This window comes from Vitis vinifera, chromosome 10, assembly GCF_030704535.1.
Source record: "Vitis vinifera cultivar Pinot Noir 40024 chromosome 10, ASM3070453v1".
Lineage (NCBI taxonomy): Eukaryota > Viridiplantae > Streptophyta > Magnoliopsida > Vitales > Vitaceae > Vitis > Vitis vinifera.
In genome coordinates, this window is record NC_081814.1 from 3353014 (window position 1) to 3368843 (window position 15830).

Sequence of the window (15830 nt, forward strand, 5' to 3'; positions counted from 1 at the left end):
ATGTAATTTAAATACAAATTAAAGTAAAAATATCATTTAGCACACACTTCTTGTCTCTAATTACCCTCGTTTTGTCTTTTATCTTTTTAATTTTGTTAGCATGATGTACATCATAGTCTCAATATTCTAATAGTTTAAATTTTAGAAAAATTAGTAGTTAAATAACAACTATTACCTACAGATATGAAGTTAATTGTCTGATCAATGTCTCTCCTGCTGAAGTTTCTTTTATTGCGGGGATTTGAAAAGTATTCATTGAAGGGGTCCATTCTATTCTCTGTTCTTCTTTTCAAAATGATAGTCAAAGCTCACCATTATTCACGGCACGTTGGAAAGTATTCAGCCAATTGGTGCTATGTGTGGAATCACTCCTTTCCTTTCCTGATCAGTTGTATTCAGACCGCGTCTTTGATCACCACTCAAGTTTCAATCTGATCTTTCTTCTATAATGTGAAACGCCATCTTTGGAAAGAAGAGGACAAATTTGACTGTGCAGTAGTAAAAAACTATGAATTAGTGACCTCAATGGAATGTGATTCGTAAAGGAGATTCATGGGTGGAGTGATTATTAATCGGTGAGCTATCAGTTGGGTGCAAAAATTGAGGGCTTATGAATTATTCTTTTAAGATTTCGGTCATCTTAACGTAGGAAGCCAAAAGGAGGATGGACTGACCAACAATGCGGCCCCGCATTTCTTCTTTTCGTGGATGTGTTTATTTATAATTAGAATGTTTCTCCAACTGCCTTTCTATGTGCTTTTTTCCCATTAGAACGTATCATAAGGAGCCAGTTGCTTCTTCCAAAGAATTACGAGTGATGAAGGAAAATCTGAAAATTTCAAATTCAGCTTCACACTGTTTTTAATTTGATAGATACGTTCAACTAATAAAATTTTTACTAAAATTATTTTTTTTAAAATTTGTTTTCAAAATATATTGTCTATTGAAATAATTTAAGTGCATAGTTTGTTAATAAAAAATAAATTAAAATTTTATTTTATTACTAAAAAAAAAATTAATTTATTTTATTTCTAAAAAAAATTAAAAACCATTTCTAAAAAATATTCTCAAAATTATTTTTAAAAACATTATTAGAAAAAGCCAAGGATTTTTTCTTGCATGACTGAGAGGAATTCTCAAGAAAAATGTCAAAATACGCCCAATGATACCTAAGTAGGTAATCCAAACAATTGATACACTCTTCAACTTTGAAAATTCAAGTTTGCAACTTTCTTTTCCAAAAAATAAATAAATAAATTTCAATTAATCTTTTAATGCTAAAAAAATTGAACTAAATCAAATTTGATTAAAATTAATGTTGAAAAAAGATGGAAAGCATTTTTCTTTTTTCAACATAGGCGGCAGAAAGTCATCTTGTATGGTTTGAAACGTAGAAGCAATGGCACCTTTTAAACAACCCTCTCCTGCTTTCTTCACCTATCCATTGCTACCATTAACGAAAGAGTCCCTCTGTAATTCTAGACCGCAGGGCAGGTACAGGCAATGGCTATGAGTTATTTGGAACTAACTTTCTTTCTCTCGTGCCTTATCATACAGCTTGTTCCTCTCACTGTTGCCCAGTCAGTTTTCCTTACACAATATTGCATTTCAGAGAGAGGTAACTACACCAATAACAGTACATACCAGACAGACCTCAATAGCCTCCTGACCTCCTTCTCAAACACCCAAGTTGAGTATGGGTTTTACAATTCCTCTGTTGGTGAGGTGAATGGAATCGGACTCTGTAGAGGGGATCTCACTCCGGATACATGTCGTAGCTGTATCAGTAACTCCAGCCAGGACCTTCGACGATTATGTCCCAACTACAAGGAGGCAGTCGTGTATTACGATCGATGCACGTTACGATACTCTAACCGCTCCATATTTGGCACAGTAGATACTTCGTATAGTTTAGCTCTAGCAAACACCCAAAATGTTTCAGACATCGACCTCTTCACACAGAAGCGGGACGACTTGTTGCTTGACCTCCGAGGAAACGCTGCGTCAGGTGGTCTTCTTAAAAAGTATGCAACAGGCGAGACATTGGCTGATTTCATAACCATATATGCGCTTGTCCAGTGCACTCCTGATTTAGATGATCAGGAATGCAGTGACTGTGTAGCCGACCTTAGTAAAAGCTATTCCGATTTTTTAAAGTATAAGCAAGGAGGGAGAGTTATGGCACCAAGCTGTAACTTTAGGTTCGAGACCGCTCGGTTCTATGATACTCTCCCTGATGCACCGCCGCCATCTCCTGCTAATTCTTCTCCTCCACCAAATGATGCCACTGCTGGAGACGGTATGCACTTGATACGTCCATGCTTTCAAAATATTACTGACTGCTTTTGGATTCAAACCTGCCATGTATGAGTATAAGCTTCCCTCATCATTTCTAGTTTGCAGATATAGAATTCAGAGTTTTCTTTACATACACGCAACCAGAAGCTAAGAGGAAAAATAGGTAGAGAAATCAACTTAAACTTACCCACTCAAAATACAAGGTCAACTTCCTAACCTGTTTTCCTCAATAGAGTTCTAGATATGATTTACCCCCAAAACCACAGCAGCTTGTACCCAAAACAGAAACTCCTCTCCTCTTGAGACACTACAGTCACAAGAGAAACCATGAGCTTCCTCAAAGGAAGAAAAACAGAAGATGAGTATATTTTGGATACATGGATGCTCATTCTATAAATAGGGTGACATGAAATGAATTAAAAATCATTATTAAGGATCAAAATTTATTCCACTCTTATTCGCCCATACGACTCCTAATTTCTTTAATTTTAATTAGGAAATAAAGAGACTTGATTGAATTAGTGTGACAAAATTCCATTATGCATGCTAACTCTTCACTAGATAAAGCAATTCCAAAATTCAGCATCGGGAAATTTGATGAGAGGAAATTTGTGTTTTTGCAGGAAAAAGTAACAGAACGCGAACTGTAGTTATCATTGTTGTAGCAACTGTTGTTTCTGTGATACTCATCTCCTGCATCTGCATCTGCATCTTTTTGAGAATGGGAAAGCCAAAAGACAAAGATGAAAGTAAGTTCAAATGAACTTGCCTTATTACTTGTTATTTAAAAAATAAAATAAAAATAAATAAATTAAAAAGCGACAAGTCACAGTGCTGTTGCTTTTGGAGTGACTAAGAATGAGATTTTGTAAGTGGGAATAATTAAGTTCCGGCTATTCATACAAGATTTTGTGTTGAGTAGATATTGAATCGCAGCCCAACACCCTTCAATTAAAGCCCCCCTGTATTTATGTTACTCCTATATAAAGATGCACTTAATTACTTCATTACACTTGTGTGTTAACTTTGTGAAGCTGAGGATGAAATTTTGGAAGTGGAATCCTTGCAATTCAACCTTGGTTCTATTAGAAATGCAACAGATAACTTTTCTGATTCTAATAAGCTTGGACAAGGAGGATTTGGAGCTGTTTACAAGGTAACTAAACAATGCCATTATAAGGGGAAAAAAAATCTCAACTCAAATTACTAAATTCCTTTAGACAATTAGACTTGATTTGAAGTGTCTCAAATATTATACTTTGTTGTGATATATTTCAGGGTACACTTTCCAATGGACAAGATATAGCTGTGAAAAGGTTGTCCAAGGGTTCTGGACAAGGAGAACTAGAATTCAAAAATGAGGTCTTGTTAGTAGCCAAGCTTCAACATAGAAATTTGGCTAGACTCCTAGGTTTCTGTTTAGAGGGAATAGAAAGACTTCTCATCTATGAGTTCGTGCCTAATGCAAGTCTTGATCACTTTCTATTTGGTATGATTTAACTTCCTCCTATGTTTCGTATGTACTTTTGATCATTTTTTTTTAATCTTTTACCACCATGAGAAAGAGTTAAGAGTTTATAGTCCTTTCTAATGGCATACATTTACAAATACGTAGATCCTATCAAGTGTTCACAATTATACTGGGAAAGGCGTTACAAAATTATAGTAGGCATTGCTCGAGGACTTCTATATCTCCATGAAGATTCCCGACTTCGAATTATTCATCGTGATCTCAAAGCTAGTAACATTTTGCTAGATGAAGAAATGAATCCTAAAATTTCAGATTTTGGTATGGCAAGGTTGTTTTCACTAGATCAAACTCAAGGTGATACGAAAAGGATTGTTGGAACCTAGTAAGTATCAAAATCTCGATAGAGCTAAAAATTATGACCTTGTATATTTTTATATTTGTTTTTTTTGTTGATAAAATTATATATCGCTTAGCTATCTTTTTGTGTTAGCAAAGCAATCTCAAAATCTTAGCAAATACTTCATTATATCCCCTAATATAATCATGAATTCTATTATCAAAAATAAAATTGATCTAATTAATTACAATATACAGTGGATATATGGCTCCTGAGTATGCAATGCGTGGGAACTTCTCAGTTAAGTCCGATGTCTATAGTTTTGGTGTGTTGATTTTGGAAATTGTTAGCGGTCAAAAGAACACTAGTTTTGGTGATGAGGAGAATATGGAAGGCCTTATAAGCTTTGTAAGTATAAATATCTATATGTTATATTAGTCATTTCCTAGAAGTAGCATTCTAGTAAAGCACACAAAATGGAAAGGTTTAAACCTTTTATTTGGCATTTTATGTATACATTATCAAACTATTGCAGGCATGGAGAAGTTGGAGGGAGGGGTCAGCTTCAAATTTGATAGATCCTTCAATGAACTCCGGTTCAAGAAGTGGAATTATGAGATGCATACATATTGGGTTGTTATGCGTTCAAGAAAATGTAGCTGATAGACCAACCATGGCTTCAATTGTTCTCATGCTTAGTAGTTACTCTCTCACTCTCCCATTACCTTCACAACCTGGTTTCTTCATGCACAGTAGCACGAACCCAGAGACACCCTTGCTACAGGGATCCGATTCTGGGGTAATCAATGCTTCTAATAATGTTTCAGCACGCGTGTCCGTAAATGAGACTTCGATTACTGAGCTCCGCCCTCGTTAATGTTATAGAGGTGCAAGTTATGTTGAAATGTGACTCTTCTTGTTTTCTTGGTTCTTGATCAATTCCTACCACATGATTTATTTTTTATATCAAACCAGTCTTGATTTTTGCTTCGAATACTTGTTGGATATGCATAAGTTTTTATATCAATTTGTTGGAGTAATAAGGTTGAAACAGAAATACAAACAATTGCAAAAGAAAATAAAAATGGGGGAGAATTAAAAGTTGTCTCCCACAACTCTCTTTTTCAAATATTACACTCTTATTTATCATACTCACACTTAGCTAAATAGAACCTAGCTCCTAATAATAGAACATATGAATCTTCTAGGATTTGACAACTTAAAAATAGAAACTAAAACAATCACTTAAAACAAAATATTTTCCTTGATTTTTAGAGACCAAATCTAGTTCTAATAGTTAAAAAGTTTCTAAATCAAGTTTAATTTTCCAACATGCCCTCTTAAACTAGATTTATGACTCCAAGTAGCATCCTTAACCCTCTAAAATTTTTAAATTTGAGACGTTTGGTAAAAATATTAGCAATCTGATTTTGAGATTTTGTAAATTTTAATTACATTTTTGTTGTCATAATGCATTCTCTAATAAAATGATATTTTGTATTTATGTATTTACTTTGATCATGGAAAAGTGGATTTTTTGACAATGCAATTGTTGATTTGTTATTCACAAAGTGGATACCTTATTGAGCTTATATCTCTTAGTCACCAATCATGCTCTGTATCTCTCTACTTCCCATTTTGCATTGTCTTGTACACCTATCTTACTTCAATTACTTTTTTTTTCCTTTTGGAAGGGATTTTAGTTCTCATGTGTTATTCTTCCCTATTGTTTTTATTTTGTCATCCACATTATCTTTTTACTTTTCAACATACTTGATGTCATGTCAAGAATAATTTTTTTTCCTTTCAACTATGTTAATTTGTTATTAGGAATGTGAAACCGTTAAAGATTGATGAATTTCATAATTTTCACAATATTCTTTAAATGTTTTTATGTGATTTCACTCCCTTTAAATTCTTTCAACTATTCTTCCTAGCTATGTATGTTAATTTATTCTTATACTTCTATGTAAAATTGACCAGCCAATTTTTGGCTGGAGTGTGGTCACTCCTGTCCCCATCAGCTTGTTCCAACTGCGTCTTTGACCACTCCAGTCGAAACCAAACCTCCTCTGATTTCATCACTTTTATTAACTAAAGATGAGCACTTAGATTAATTAAATACGAGAGGTAGCTACCAAAGGTAGGAAGCAAGGAAAATGAGAGGAGAAATTTGAAAGAAAAAATTAAATAAAATTGTGAATCTATCGTATTGGTGTGGTGGCTCGATGGGATGCATAAAATTAACTATGAAATGGGGAGCGATGAGAGTGCGGGACATGGGTGGGTCAAATTTAGAAATTTGGGTGATCATTTTCTTAAAAACTTGTATGGAAATAGCTAGGCGAGAAGGATATTCGATTGATAAAGCCAAAGTCTTTAGATTCCTGAAACTCCATGGGTCCGACCTCGTGTTGGTGCATGTATGTGAATGGGCATGTCAGCTTTTGGTTCAGCAAAGGCGTCTCAAACTTGTCCTCATGACTTTCTATTTGACAAAACCACAATCATAGGACCACAATCATAGGGTACGGTGGACAAAAATTTAGGTGAGATTTGTTTTTTTATCTGAAATATAATTAAGTCTGTAATTATATAATCTAATAAATATTCCCGTAAATGTCATTTAATTTACATACAAATTAAAGTAAAAATATCATTTAGCACACATTTAAAAATGATATGAAGTTAATTCTCTGATCAATGTCTCTCCTGCTGAAGTTTCTTTTATTGCGGGGATTTGAAAAGTATTCATTGAAGGGGTCCATTCTATATATTCTTTCTGTTCTTTTCATAATAATAGTCAAAGCTCACCATTATTCACGGCACGTTGGAAAGTATTCAGCCAATTGGTGGTATGTGTGGAATCACTCCTTTCATTATCAGCGTATTCAGACCGCATCTTTGATCACCAGTCCAGTCCCAATCAGATCTCTCTTCTATTAATTTGACCCTTTTTTCTAATTAAATATGAGAAAATTTGATTAACTAAATGTGAAACGCCACATACAGCTAGCTTTGGAAAGAAGAGGACAAATTTGACTGTACAGTAGTAAAAAACCTATGAATAAGTGACCTCAATGGAATGTGATTCATAAGGGAGATTCATGGGTGGGGTGATTATTAATCGGGAAGCTACCAGTTGGGTGCAAAAATTGAGGGCTTATGAATTATTCTTTTAAGATTTCGATCATCTTAACGTAGGAAGCCAAAAGGAGGATGGACTGACCAACAATGCGGCCCCGCATTTCTTCTATTCGTGGACGTGTTTATTTATAATTAGAATGTTTCTCCAACTGCCTTTCTATGTGCTTTTTTCCCATTAGAACGTATCATACGGAGCCAGTTGCTTCTTCCAAAGCTTTTCAAATTCAGCTTCACACTGTTTTTAATTTGATAGATACGTTCAACTTATAAAATATTTACTAAAATTAATTTTTTTTAAAAATTATTTTCAAAATATATTGTCTAATGAAATAATTTAAAATATGAAAATTATCTTGAAAGCTTTTCATTACACATAAGTGCATAGTTCGTTAATAAAAAATAAATTAAAATTTTATTTTATTTCTAAAAAAAAATTAAAAAATATTCTCAGAAATTATTTTTAAAAACATTACTAGAAAAAGCCAAGGATTTTTTCTTGCAGGAATTACTCAACTTTTAGCTGATCTGTATTGTTAATAATTCTTAAACCAATATTATTAGAACTTTTAATCCATTTCTAATGATTTAAATTACACCCCGGATTTTGGACTTGCATATGAAATTAAATTAGATTAGAAATTTACTATAATCTAACAATAAATATTTTTCAACAAATGACTTAATTTTCTGACTCCAAGTAGCACACAAATTATAAAAAATATTATAAATAATCATTGTAATTAAATAAATATTGCACTTTGATTATGAGTCTTCCCTATATATTTGAACCAGTCCAATCCCAATCTACTTTGTTGAATCATTCCCATCCATTAAATATGAGATCTCGAGTTTCCAAGGACGATCATGACCGCATTAAAGTCTGGTTGTTGAAAAAATCAATTGGTTGCTAGCATTGTAAGATACTTCTGATAAAGACATGACTGAGAGGAATTTTCATGGAAGGCATCAAAATACACACAAAGCTACGAAAGTGTGTAACACATTTATTATTAGTATAAGGTGATGTTTGTTTTTTTACTTAATTCTAAATAGAACCTTAATACTTAATAGTATTAAATATTAGGTTGTTTGTTTTTGTAGTATTTTATTTTTATTAAGTATTAAAAAGTAAAAAAAATCATTGTGTTATTTTTTCTATTTAAAAAAAGCCACATATTTTGGATTTTTCTATTTAGTAAAAAGTTTATAATAAGTCATGAAAAAGTAAAAAAACAAACAACCTAAATTCTAAAACTAAATGATTTTCAGTAAAAAGCCAAAAAAACAAACACCACCTAAGTTTCAGACTCAGTTTGTATTTTCAGACAATTGATGCGTTCTTCTTTTGAAAATTCAAGTTTAGTACTTTCCTTTCTAAAAAATAAAGTAATAAATCAAATTAATGTTTTAATGATGAAAAAATTGAACTAAACCAAATTTGATTCCATTTAGATGGTCTAATGCAAATTAATTGAGGTCTTATGTTTAATTTATTTTTAAAAGTAATTAAAATCAATTTGAATTTAAACTTCAAAATATATTTAAAATATCTAACTCAAAGTATAAATATATTTAAAAATTAATTTGATCAATAATATTCTAATAATGAAATACTAACTAGAGTTATGCAATATAAATAATATATATATATATATATATATATATATATATATATATATATATATAAAGCTTATAAAATATTGAACAATTATAAGATAACAAGGATGTCTTAATGTCAATTTGGTTTGGTTTGATTGAATGGATCTTTTTATTTTTGATACATAGCGCCAAAACAAAGCCATGGATGGAACTTTTCTTTTTTCAACGTAGGCGGCAGAAAGTCACCTCGTACGGTTTGAAAAGTAGAAGCAATGGCATCTTTGTAACAACCCTCTCCTGCCTTCTTCAGCTATCCATTGGTGCCATTGATGAAAGGGTACCTCTGCAATTCTACAGACTGCACGGCATTGAAATACAAAAAGCCTCTGTAAGTGGATTGAAGAACTCATCCATCTTACAAATTATGAATTTAATGGTTGGAAAGGTGACGATAATGGATCCTCCAAGATTGCTTCTCTTCCTTTATCCCTTCCTCATACTTCACCTTCTTGGTGTAACAGTCCTTGCTCAGAAAGACTTCCTTTACCACTTCTGCATAGATAGTGTTGGTAATTACACCGATAACAGCACCTACAAGGCAAACCTCAACACCCTCCTCTCCTCTCTCTCTTCAAACAACGAAATAGATTATGGTTTTTACAATTTCTCCTACGGCCAGAACTCCGACAAAGTTAACGCAATCGCACTTTGCAGAGGAGACGTAATGACAGACGCGTGCCGGAGTTGTGTCAATAACTCCAGGATTCAACTCACTCAGCTCTGTCCCAACCAGAAGGAGGCAATAGGATGGTACGATGAATGTATGTTGCGATACTCCAATAACCCCATATTCGGAACAGCCCAAACTTCGCCCTCCTTTTACATGTGGAACGTTGAAAACGCCTCCAATGTGGAAGATTTCAATCAGGTTCTGGGAAACCTGATGGCCAGCCTCCGAAGCAAAGCTGCGTCCGGAGATTGGCGTCACAAGTTCGCAACTGGAGAAGCGAATGTTTCGAGTTTCGTAACCATATATGGGCTTATGCAGTGCACTCCTGATTTGCCCGAGTCGTCTTGCCGTGATTGCTTAGAGGGGGCTACCAATGAAATTCCAAAATGTTGTGATAGCAAAAAAGGAGGGAGAGTTGTTAGACCCAGCTGTAATTTGAGATTTGAAACAAGCCGTTTCTACGAGTTTACTGCAGCTAACGCGCCCCCACCAGCAGCAACACCCCCACCTTCTCCTCCCTCAGCTGATCTTGCTCCACCGCCTTTGGCTAATACCACCTCTACACAAGGTACGTATCCCTACCTCCATGCTTGAAATTTAATCGATTCCATGATTGAGTAGATCCTTGATTGTAAAAGTTAGGTATTAATTAGTCTCTATCTCCAAGTTCTAAATCTTATTGAGTTTATGATTCGCTATTCAAATTAAGCAAAATGATTCTACAAAGTGTAGCAAATTGTTGTAGTTGTCACTTGCCGAGTCCTCAACCCTCATTCAAGTCTTCTGTGATCGTCTCGTTCTCCACAGGGAAGAAGAGAAGTCATAGTTTTGCTTCCTGATATTTATAAGGTTAAGGCCAATTTAGAATAGTTTTTGTTTTTTGTCACACCTAATTTAAAAATTACAGCTTGCAGAGAACCATAACTTGAAAGAATAATAATATTGTTAATAAAGATTTCAGATTATCTTTTTTAAAATTGCCCAAGATCCTGAAAAAGTTATTTCACTGTTTAATTCTTTGCCTCAAGTCATTAATGAAATTACACCAAAATCAGGAATCACTTTGTTTAAGAGTACAAAAGTTTTTCACTTTCTTTTCCAAACAACTTTTCTTCTTGAGTACTCTATAATTTTTATTTTATTTTTTTATAGTTTTTCAGCAATTCCAAACCCCAGAAACTATTTTTTCTTAATCTCTTATTTGGTTGGATTAGCCCAACTTGGGCACCCATCGAACCCGACAATCCATGGGAGACTCTTCAGTATTGTTGCCTGAATACAAATTAAGAATCTCAAAATTTTTCAAATCAATCATTTTTAGAGGGGAAAATAATAGATCCTTATGTGAAAAAAAATTAGAAAAACAATATGTTGTATTATTCTTTACTATTTCCGCTGAGAGAAGATTAAGAATTCAATAATTAATGAAGGGATCTCTAATTATGTGGGTTCTGCAGGAAAGAAAAGCAACACCTCCCGGACAGTGGTCCTAATTGTTGTTCCCTCAGTTGTTATTTCTGTAATGCTCATCACCTTCATCTGCTGCTTTTTTAAAAGGAGGCAATCAAGGGAAAGCGTTAGCAGTAAGTTAAACATGCATTATCTTTTGTTGACTTTGCTTCTTGCAATCGAAATCATCATCATCTCGAAAAATGACAAGAGACAACTGTTCTCCAATAACAATTTAAAAATAAAAGCACTTTTCTTATTTTCAGCATTTTCAGCAAGAATGATGGGAAGACTTATATATTAGTTTTTAAAGTCACCTTTGGATTAAATTAAAGCTTATGTTTGCAAGGGAAAAAAGAAGTCATATATTTATTCGGTTTCCAAAGCAAAAAAAGAAATGCTGAAAATCTTCTCAAATTCTTCAAAAACAGTAGACTTCCTTTCCCACTTTTGAATGAGATTCACATAGTCATTTCAACCATTCGTTCCATCTTTCATGATTTTTTTATTTTTTATTTTTTTATGTATAATTTTAAATTTTTAATAATAAAATTACATCTAAGAACTTAATTTTAAAACATGAATTTTTTAAATTTACTTTTTCCCCTCTTACAAAATATATATATCTTAAATATATTCATAAAATCATTCTATCTTGCTTGCTGCATGATACATTACATAAAATAACTATAAAAAAAAAAAAAAATACGAAATCATAATTGTAAAGTATACCACCACTAATGTGGGCAAATGGGATAAAAAGATTTTAAATTAAAAATAAGTTAATTATTTTAACTTAATTCTTAAAGTTAAAAATAAGTTTAAAGTTGTTATAATTATTTTATCAAACATATTTAATCTATTCAATAATTTAAATTAAATTATTAAGTTATTTTAAGTCATTAAATTAGTTTACTAAACACCCTTTAAGAATGAGATTTTCTAATGAGGAATAATTAAGTTCTAGCTATTAAATGCAAGATTTTGAGTTGAGTAGAAATGAAAATGCAGCCAAACACTCCGATAAAAGTTCCATTGTACTAGAGATGCACTTACTTCATTACACTTGTCTTGTGAAGCTGAGGATGAAATTTTGAGCGTGGAATCCTTGCAATTCAACCTTGGTCCTATTAGGAATGCAACAAATAACTTTTCTGATTCTAATAAGCTTGGACAAGGAGGATTTGGAGCTGTTTACAAGGTAATTAAACATACCATTATATGAAAAAATAATAACAATCTTAACTCAAGCAATTAAATTTCTTTAAGAGTTTATTTTAAGTGTCTTAAATATTATAGTTTGTTATGATATATTTCAGGGTACACTTTCCAATGGACAAGATATAGCTGTGAAAAGGTTGTCCAAGGGTTCTGGACAAGGAGAATTAGAATTCAAGAATGAGGTTTTATTAGTGGCCAAACTTCAACATAGGAATTTGGTTAGACTCCTAGGTTTCTGCTTAGAAGGAATAGAAAGACTTCTCATCTATGAGTTTGTGCCTAATGCAAGTCTCGATCATTTTCTATTCGGTATGTTTTAACTTTTGCCCAAATTTTGTATTTAAATTGAATCATTTCTTTTGAAATCTTTTAAGTAGAGAATGATCAAGTTAAGTGCATATAGTTCATTCCAATAACATATATTTACAAATATGCAGATCCTATTAAGCGTTCACAATTACATTGGAAAATTCGTTACAAAATTATAGTTGGCATTGCTCGAGGGCTTTTGTATCTCCATGAAGATTCCCGACTTCGAATTATTCATCGTGATCTTAAAGCCAGTAACGTTTTGCTAGATGAAGAAATGAATCCTAAAATTGCAGATTTTGGTATGGCAAGGTTATTTTCATTGGATCAAACTCAAGGTGATACGAGTAGGATTGTGGGAACCTAGTAAGTATTAAAATCTTGCTACAACTAACAATTATGACGACCTTGTATATTTCATTATATCTCCTAATATAATCACGAATTCTATTATCAAAAATGAAATCGATCTAATTAATTAAAATATGCAGTGGATATATGGCTCCAGAATATGCAATGCATGGAAATTTCTCAGTTAAGTCAGACGTCTTTAGTTTTGGTGTGTTGGTTTTGGAAATTATCAGCGGTCAAAAGAACTTTTGTTTCCGCAATGGGGAGAATGTGGAAGACCTTATAAGCTTTGTAAGTATGAATATTTACGGTAAATTAATCATTTCCTAGAAGTATTAGACTAGCTACTAAAGCACACAAAATTGAAAGGCTTAAAAAACTATCTTTGACATTGCATGTATACATTGTCAAATTATTGCAGGCATGGAGAAGTTGGAGGGATGGGTCAGCTTCGAATTTGATAGATCCTTCGGTGAGCTCTGGCTCAAGAAGTGAAATTATGAGATGCATGCATATTGGGTTGTTATGTGTTCAAGAAAATGTAGCTGACAGACCCACAATGGCTTCAGTTGTTCTCATGCTTAGTAGCTACTCTATCACTCTCCCATTACCTTCACAACCTCCGTTTTTTATGCACAGTAGCATGGACACAGAGGCACCCTTGCTGCAGGACTCTGATTCTGGGGCAACTAGATCTTCTGATAATGCTTTGTCCGTCAATGATGCTTCAATTTCTGAGCTCCACCCTCGTTAGTATTGTGGAGATGCAGGTTATATATGTTGAAATGTATCGTATTGGTGTGGTGGCTCGATGGGACGCATAAAATTAACTATGAAATGGGGGGAGATGAGAGTGGGACATGGGTGGGTGAAATTTAGAAATGTGAATGGGCATTTAGATTTCTTAAAAACTTCTATGGAAAGAGGCGAGAAGGATATTCGATTGATAAAGCCAAAGTCTTTAGATTCCTGAAACTCCATCGATCCGACCTCGTGTTGGTGCATGTATGTGAATGGGCATGTCAGCTTTTGGTTCAGCAAAGGCGTGTCAAACTTGTCCACATGTATGTAAATAACAACCATTACCTACAGATACGAAGTTCTCAATGTTTCTCCTGTTGAAGTTTCTTGTATTGCGGGGCATTTGAACAGTATTTATTGGAGGGGTCCATTCTTTCTGTTCTTATTTTCGTAATAATAGTCAAATCTGATGAAGTAGGGAGAGGATTATTAACTTTACTTTTCAATTGATTAAGAATGAATATATATACACAAAACCTAAACATACAAAAATAGGAAATAATTTACCCAAAACATAAAAATATGAAATAATAATAGAATTAGAGAATTACAACAAAAATAGGAAACTAGAATTAGCCCAAAACACAAAAATAGGAAACAATCCTAGCATTAAGAATTACAACAAAAATAGAAAATTACAACTAATTATAAGAATTTGAAAATAGAAAAAAAAAATATGTTATAATAAATTCTCTAATAAAAGCTCACCATCATACACATAAGGATGACAATGGAGTGAGTTTTTTTAGGTACTTGCCTCTAATGGGACGGAGTTTAATTTTAATAAACGAGTTTGAGAATTTTTTTTAAAAAACCAAGGTGGGTTCAAGTATTGCCCCACCTCACCTTGCCTTGCCCCGATTATATAAAAAATTTAATTTAAAATTAATTTAATTCAATTTTTATTTTTTATTTTTAATATATAGATAATAATAAAATAAGTTAAAAAAAATATAATAATTTAATTATTTATAAAATATATTTATTTTAATATGATTAAAAAATTTAAAAATAATTTTTTTAAAAATAATTAAAATTTTTAAAAAAAGTTAAACGGGGCGGTATGAGAATTTATCATACCTACCCGCTCCATCCCGTTTAATTTTTTAAATGGGTCGGGGATGAAAATTGTTTCAAATAAACGGGACGAGATTGGGATGGGGTGACCCTAGGAATGACAATTTCGCGGGTTTTTCGGGTCACCCGCCCCGCCCCGCCCCGCCTCGATTAGAACGGGTATGAGAGCATAGAAACGGGGATGGGACGGGTTCAGGTTTTAAAAAAAAACCCGAATCGGGTTCGGGGCGGGATCGGGTTTAGTAACAATATGCCTCGCCCCGCCCCGCCCCGAATATGAAATTACAAGTTTACCCCCACCTATGAATATTTGCTTCCTATCCTTTCTGGTCTTCCTATCCCGTTTTCTCTCCCGTTTTAGGTTTTTTTTCTCTCGTTTTAAGGTTCTTGTTCCTGGGGTTGTTGATGAGAACACAAGTGATGATGGAGACGGTTGTCCCGAATCACTTGAGACGACCTCATCATACTAGATTGCCTCGACCCCTTTCTGTACCAGTTTCCAGTGTGAAGAAATGGCTTCCGCAAATCCCTTTCATCCTCGTTCTCGTCCCTGAAACTCATCCCTAATCTGCAATCAGCAACTCAAGTGTTCGTCAAAATGCTAAAAGATGGTGTGTTTTGGACAGTTGGAGTACTCAATGCAGAAATCCATCAGATAATCCACCCGAAATTGCCATTTTCTCCATGGGAATCGTTTTAGGTATTTTTTTTTGGAATTTTGATTTTTTGGTTTTGGGTGTTTTTTTGTCGGTTTCTGGGCAAAAGATGAGAGATTTGAATGTTGATTTGTTTGGTTTAGGGTGTTTTTTTTGTCAATTTTTGGGCAAAAGATAAGAAATTTATTGGTGATATTTGGGATTGTCCATATTTGTAATCTGGTGGCAACAAGGTGGTCTTTTTGCTAATTTATTTTCCTCATTTCAGCATTCTGTAACTCATTGTTTTCACCTGTTTTTGGGCAACCCGGGTCGGAACGGTCGGGGATGGAATTTTGATTATTATTTCAAAATGGGGATGAGATTACATACCCCGTCCCGTTG

The 15830-nt window shown here is 33.5% G+C and overlaps 1 protein-coding gene across 1 annotated transcript; it reads left to right on the top strand.

Moving 5' to 3' along the window:
• The first annotated feature begins 1322 nt into the window (after nucleotides 1-1322).
• On the top strand, nucleotides 1323-14095 carry LOC100253602 (uncharacterized). Its single transcript, XM_059740174.1, has 14 exons — nucleotides 1323-2299; nucleotides 2922-3047; nucleotides 3333-3454; nucleotides 3577-3787; nucleotides 3914-4151; nucleotides 4364-4514; nucleotides 4642-4982; nucleotides 9039-10150; nucleotides 11040-11165; nucleotides 12111-12232; nucleotides 12351-12561; nucleotides 12690-12927; nucleotides 13053-13203; nucleotides 13334-14095. Exons 1-14 carry the CDS (start codon nucleotides 1504-1506, stop codon nucleotides 13664-13666), a joined length of 4278 nt encoding a protein of 1425 aa, XP_059596157.1. The 5' UTR covers nucleotides 1323-1503; the 3' UTR covers nucleotides 13667-14095.
• Nucleotides 14096-15830: the final 1735 nt, after the last annotated feature.

Coding starts and splice junctions, on each gene's coding strand:
- LOC100253602 (XM_059740174.1), top strand. CDS start 1,504: ATGGCTATGAGTTATTTGGAACTAACTTTCTTTCTCTCGTGCCTTATC. Junction 3,048..3,332: donor GCCAAAAGACAAAGATGAAA/GTAAGTTCAAAT, acceptor AACTTTGTGAAG/CTGAGGATGAAATTTTGGAA. Junction 4,983..9,038: donor ACTGAGCTCCGCCCTCGTTA/ATGTTATAGAGG, acceptor TTTGATACATAG/CGCCAAAACAAAGCCATGGA.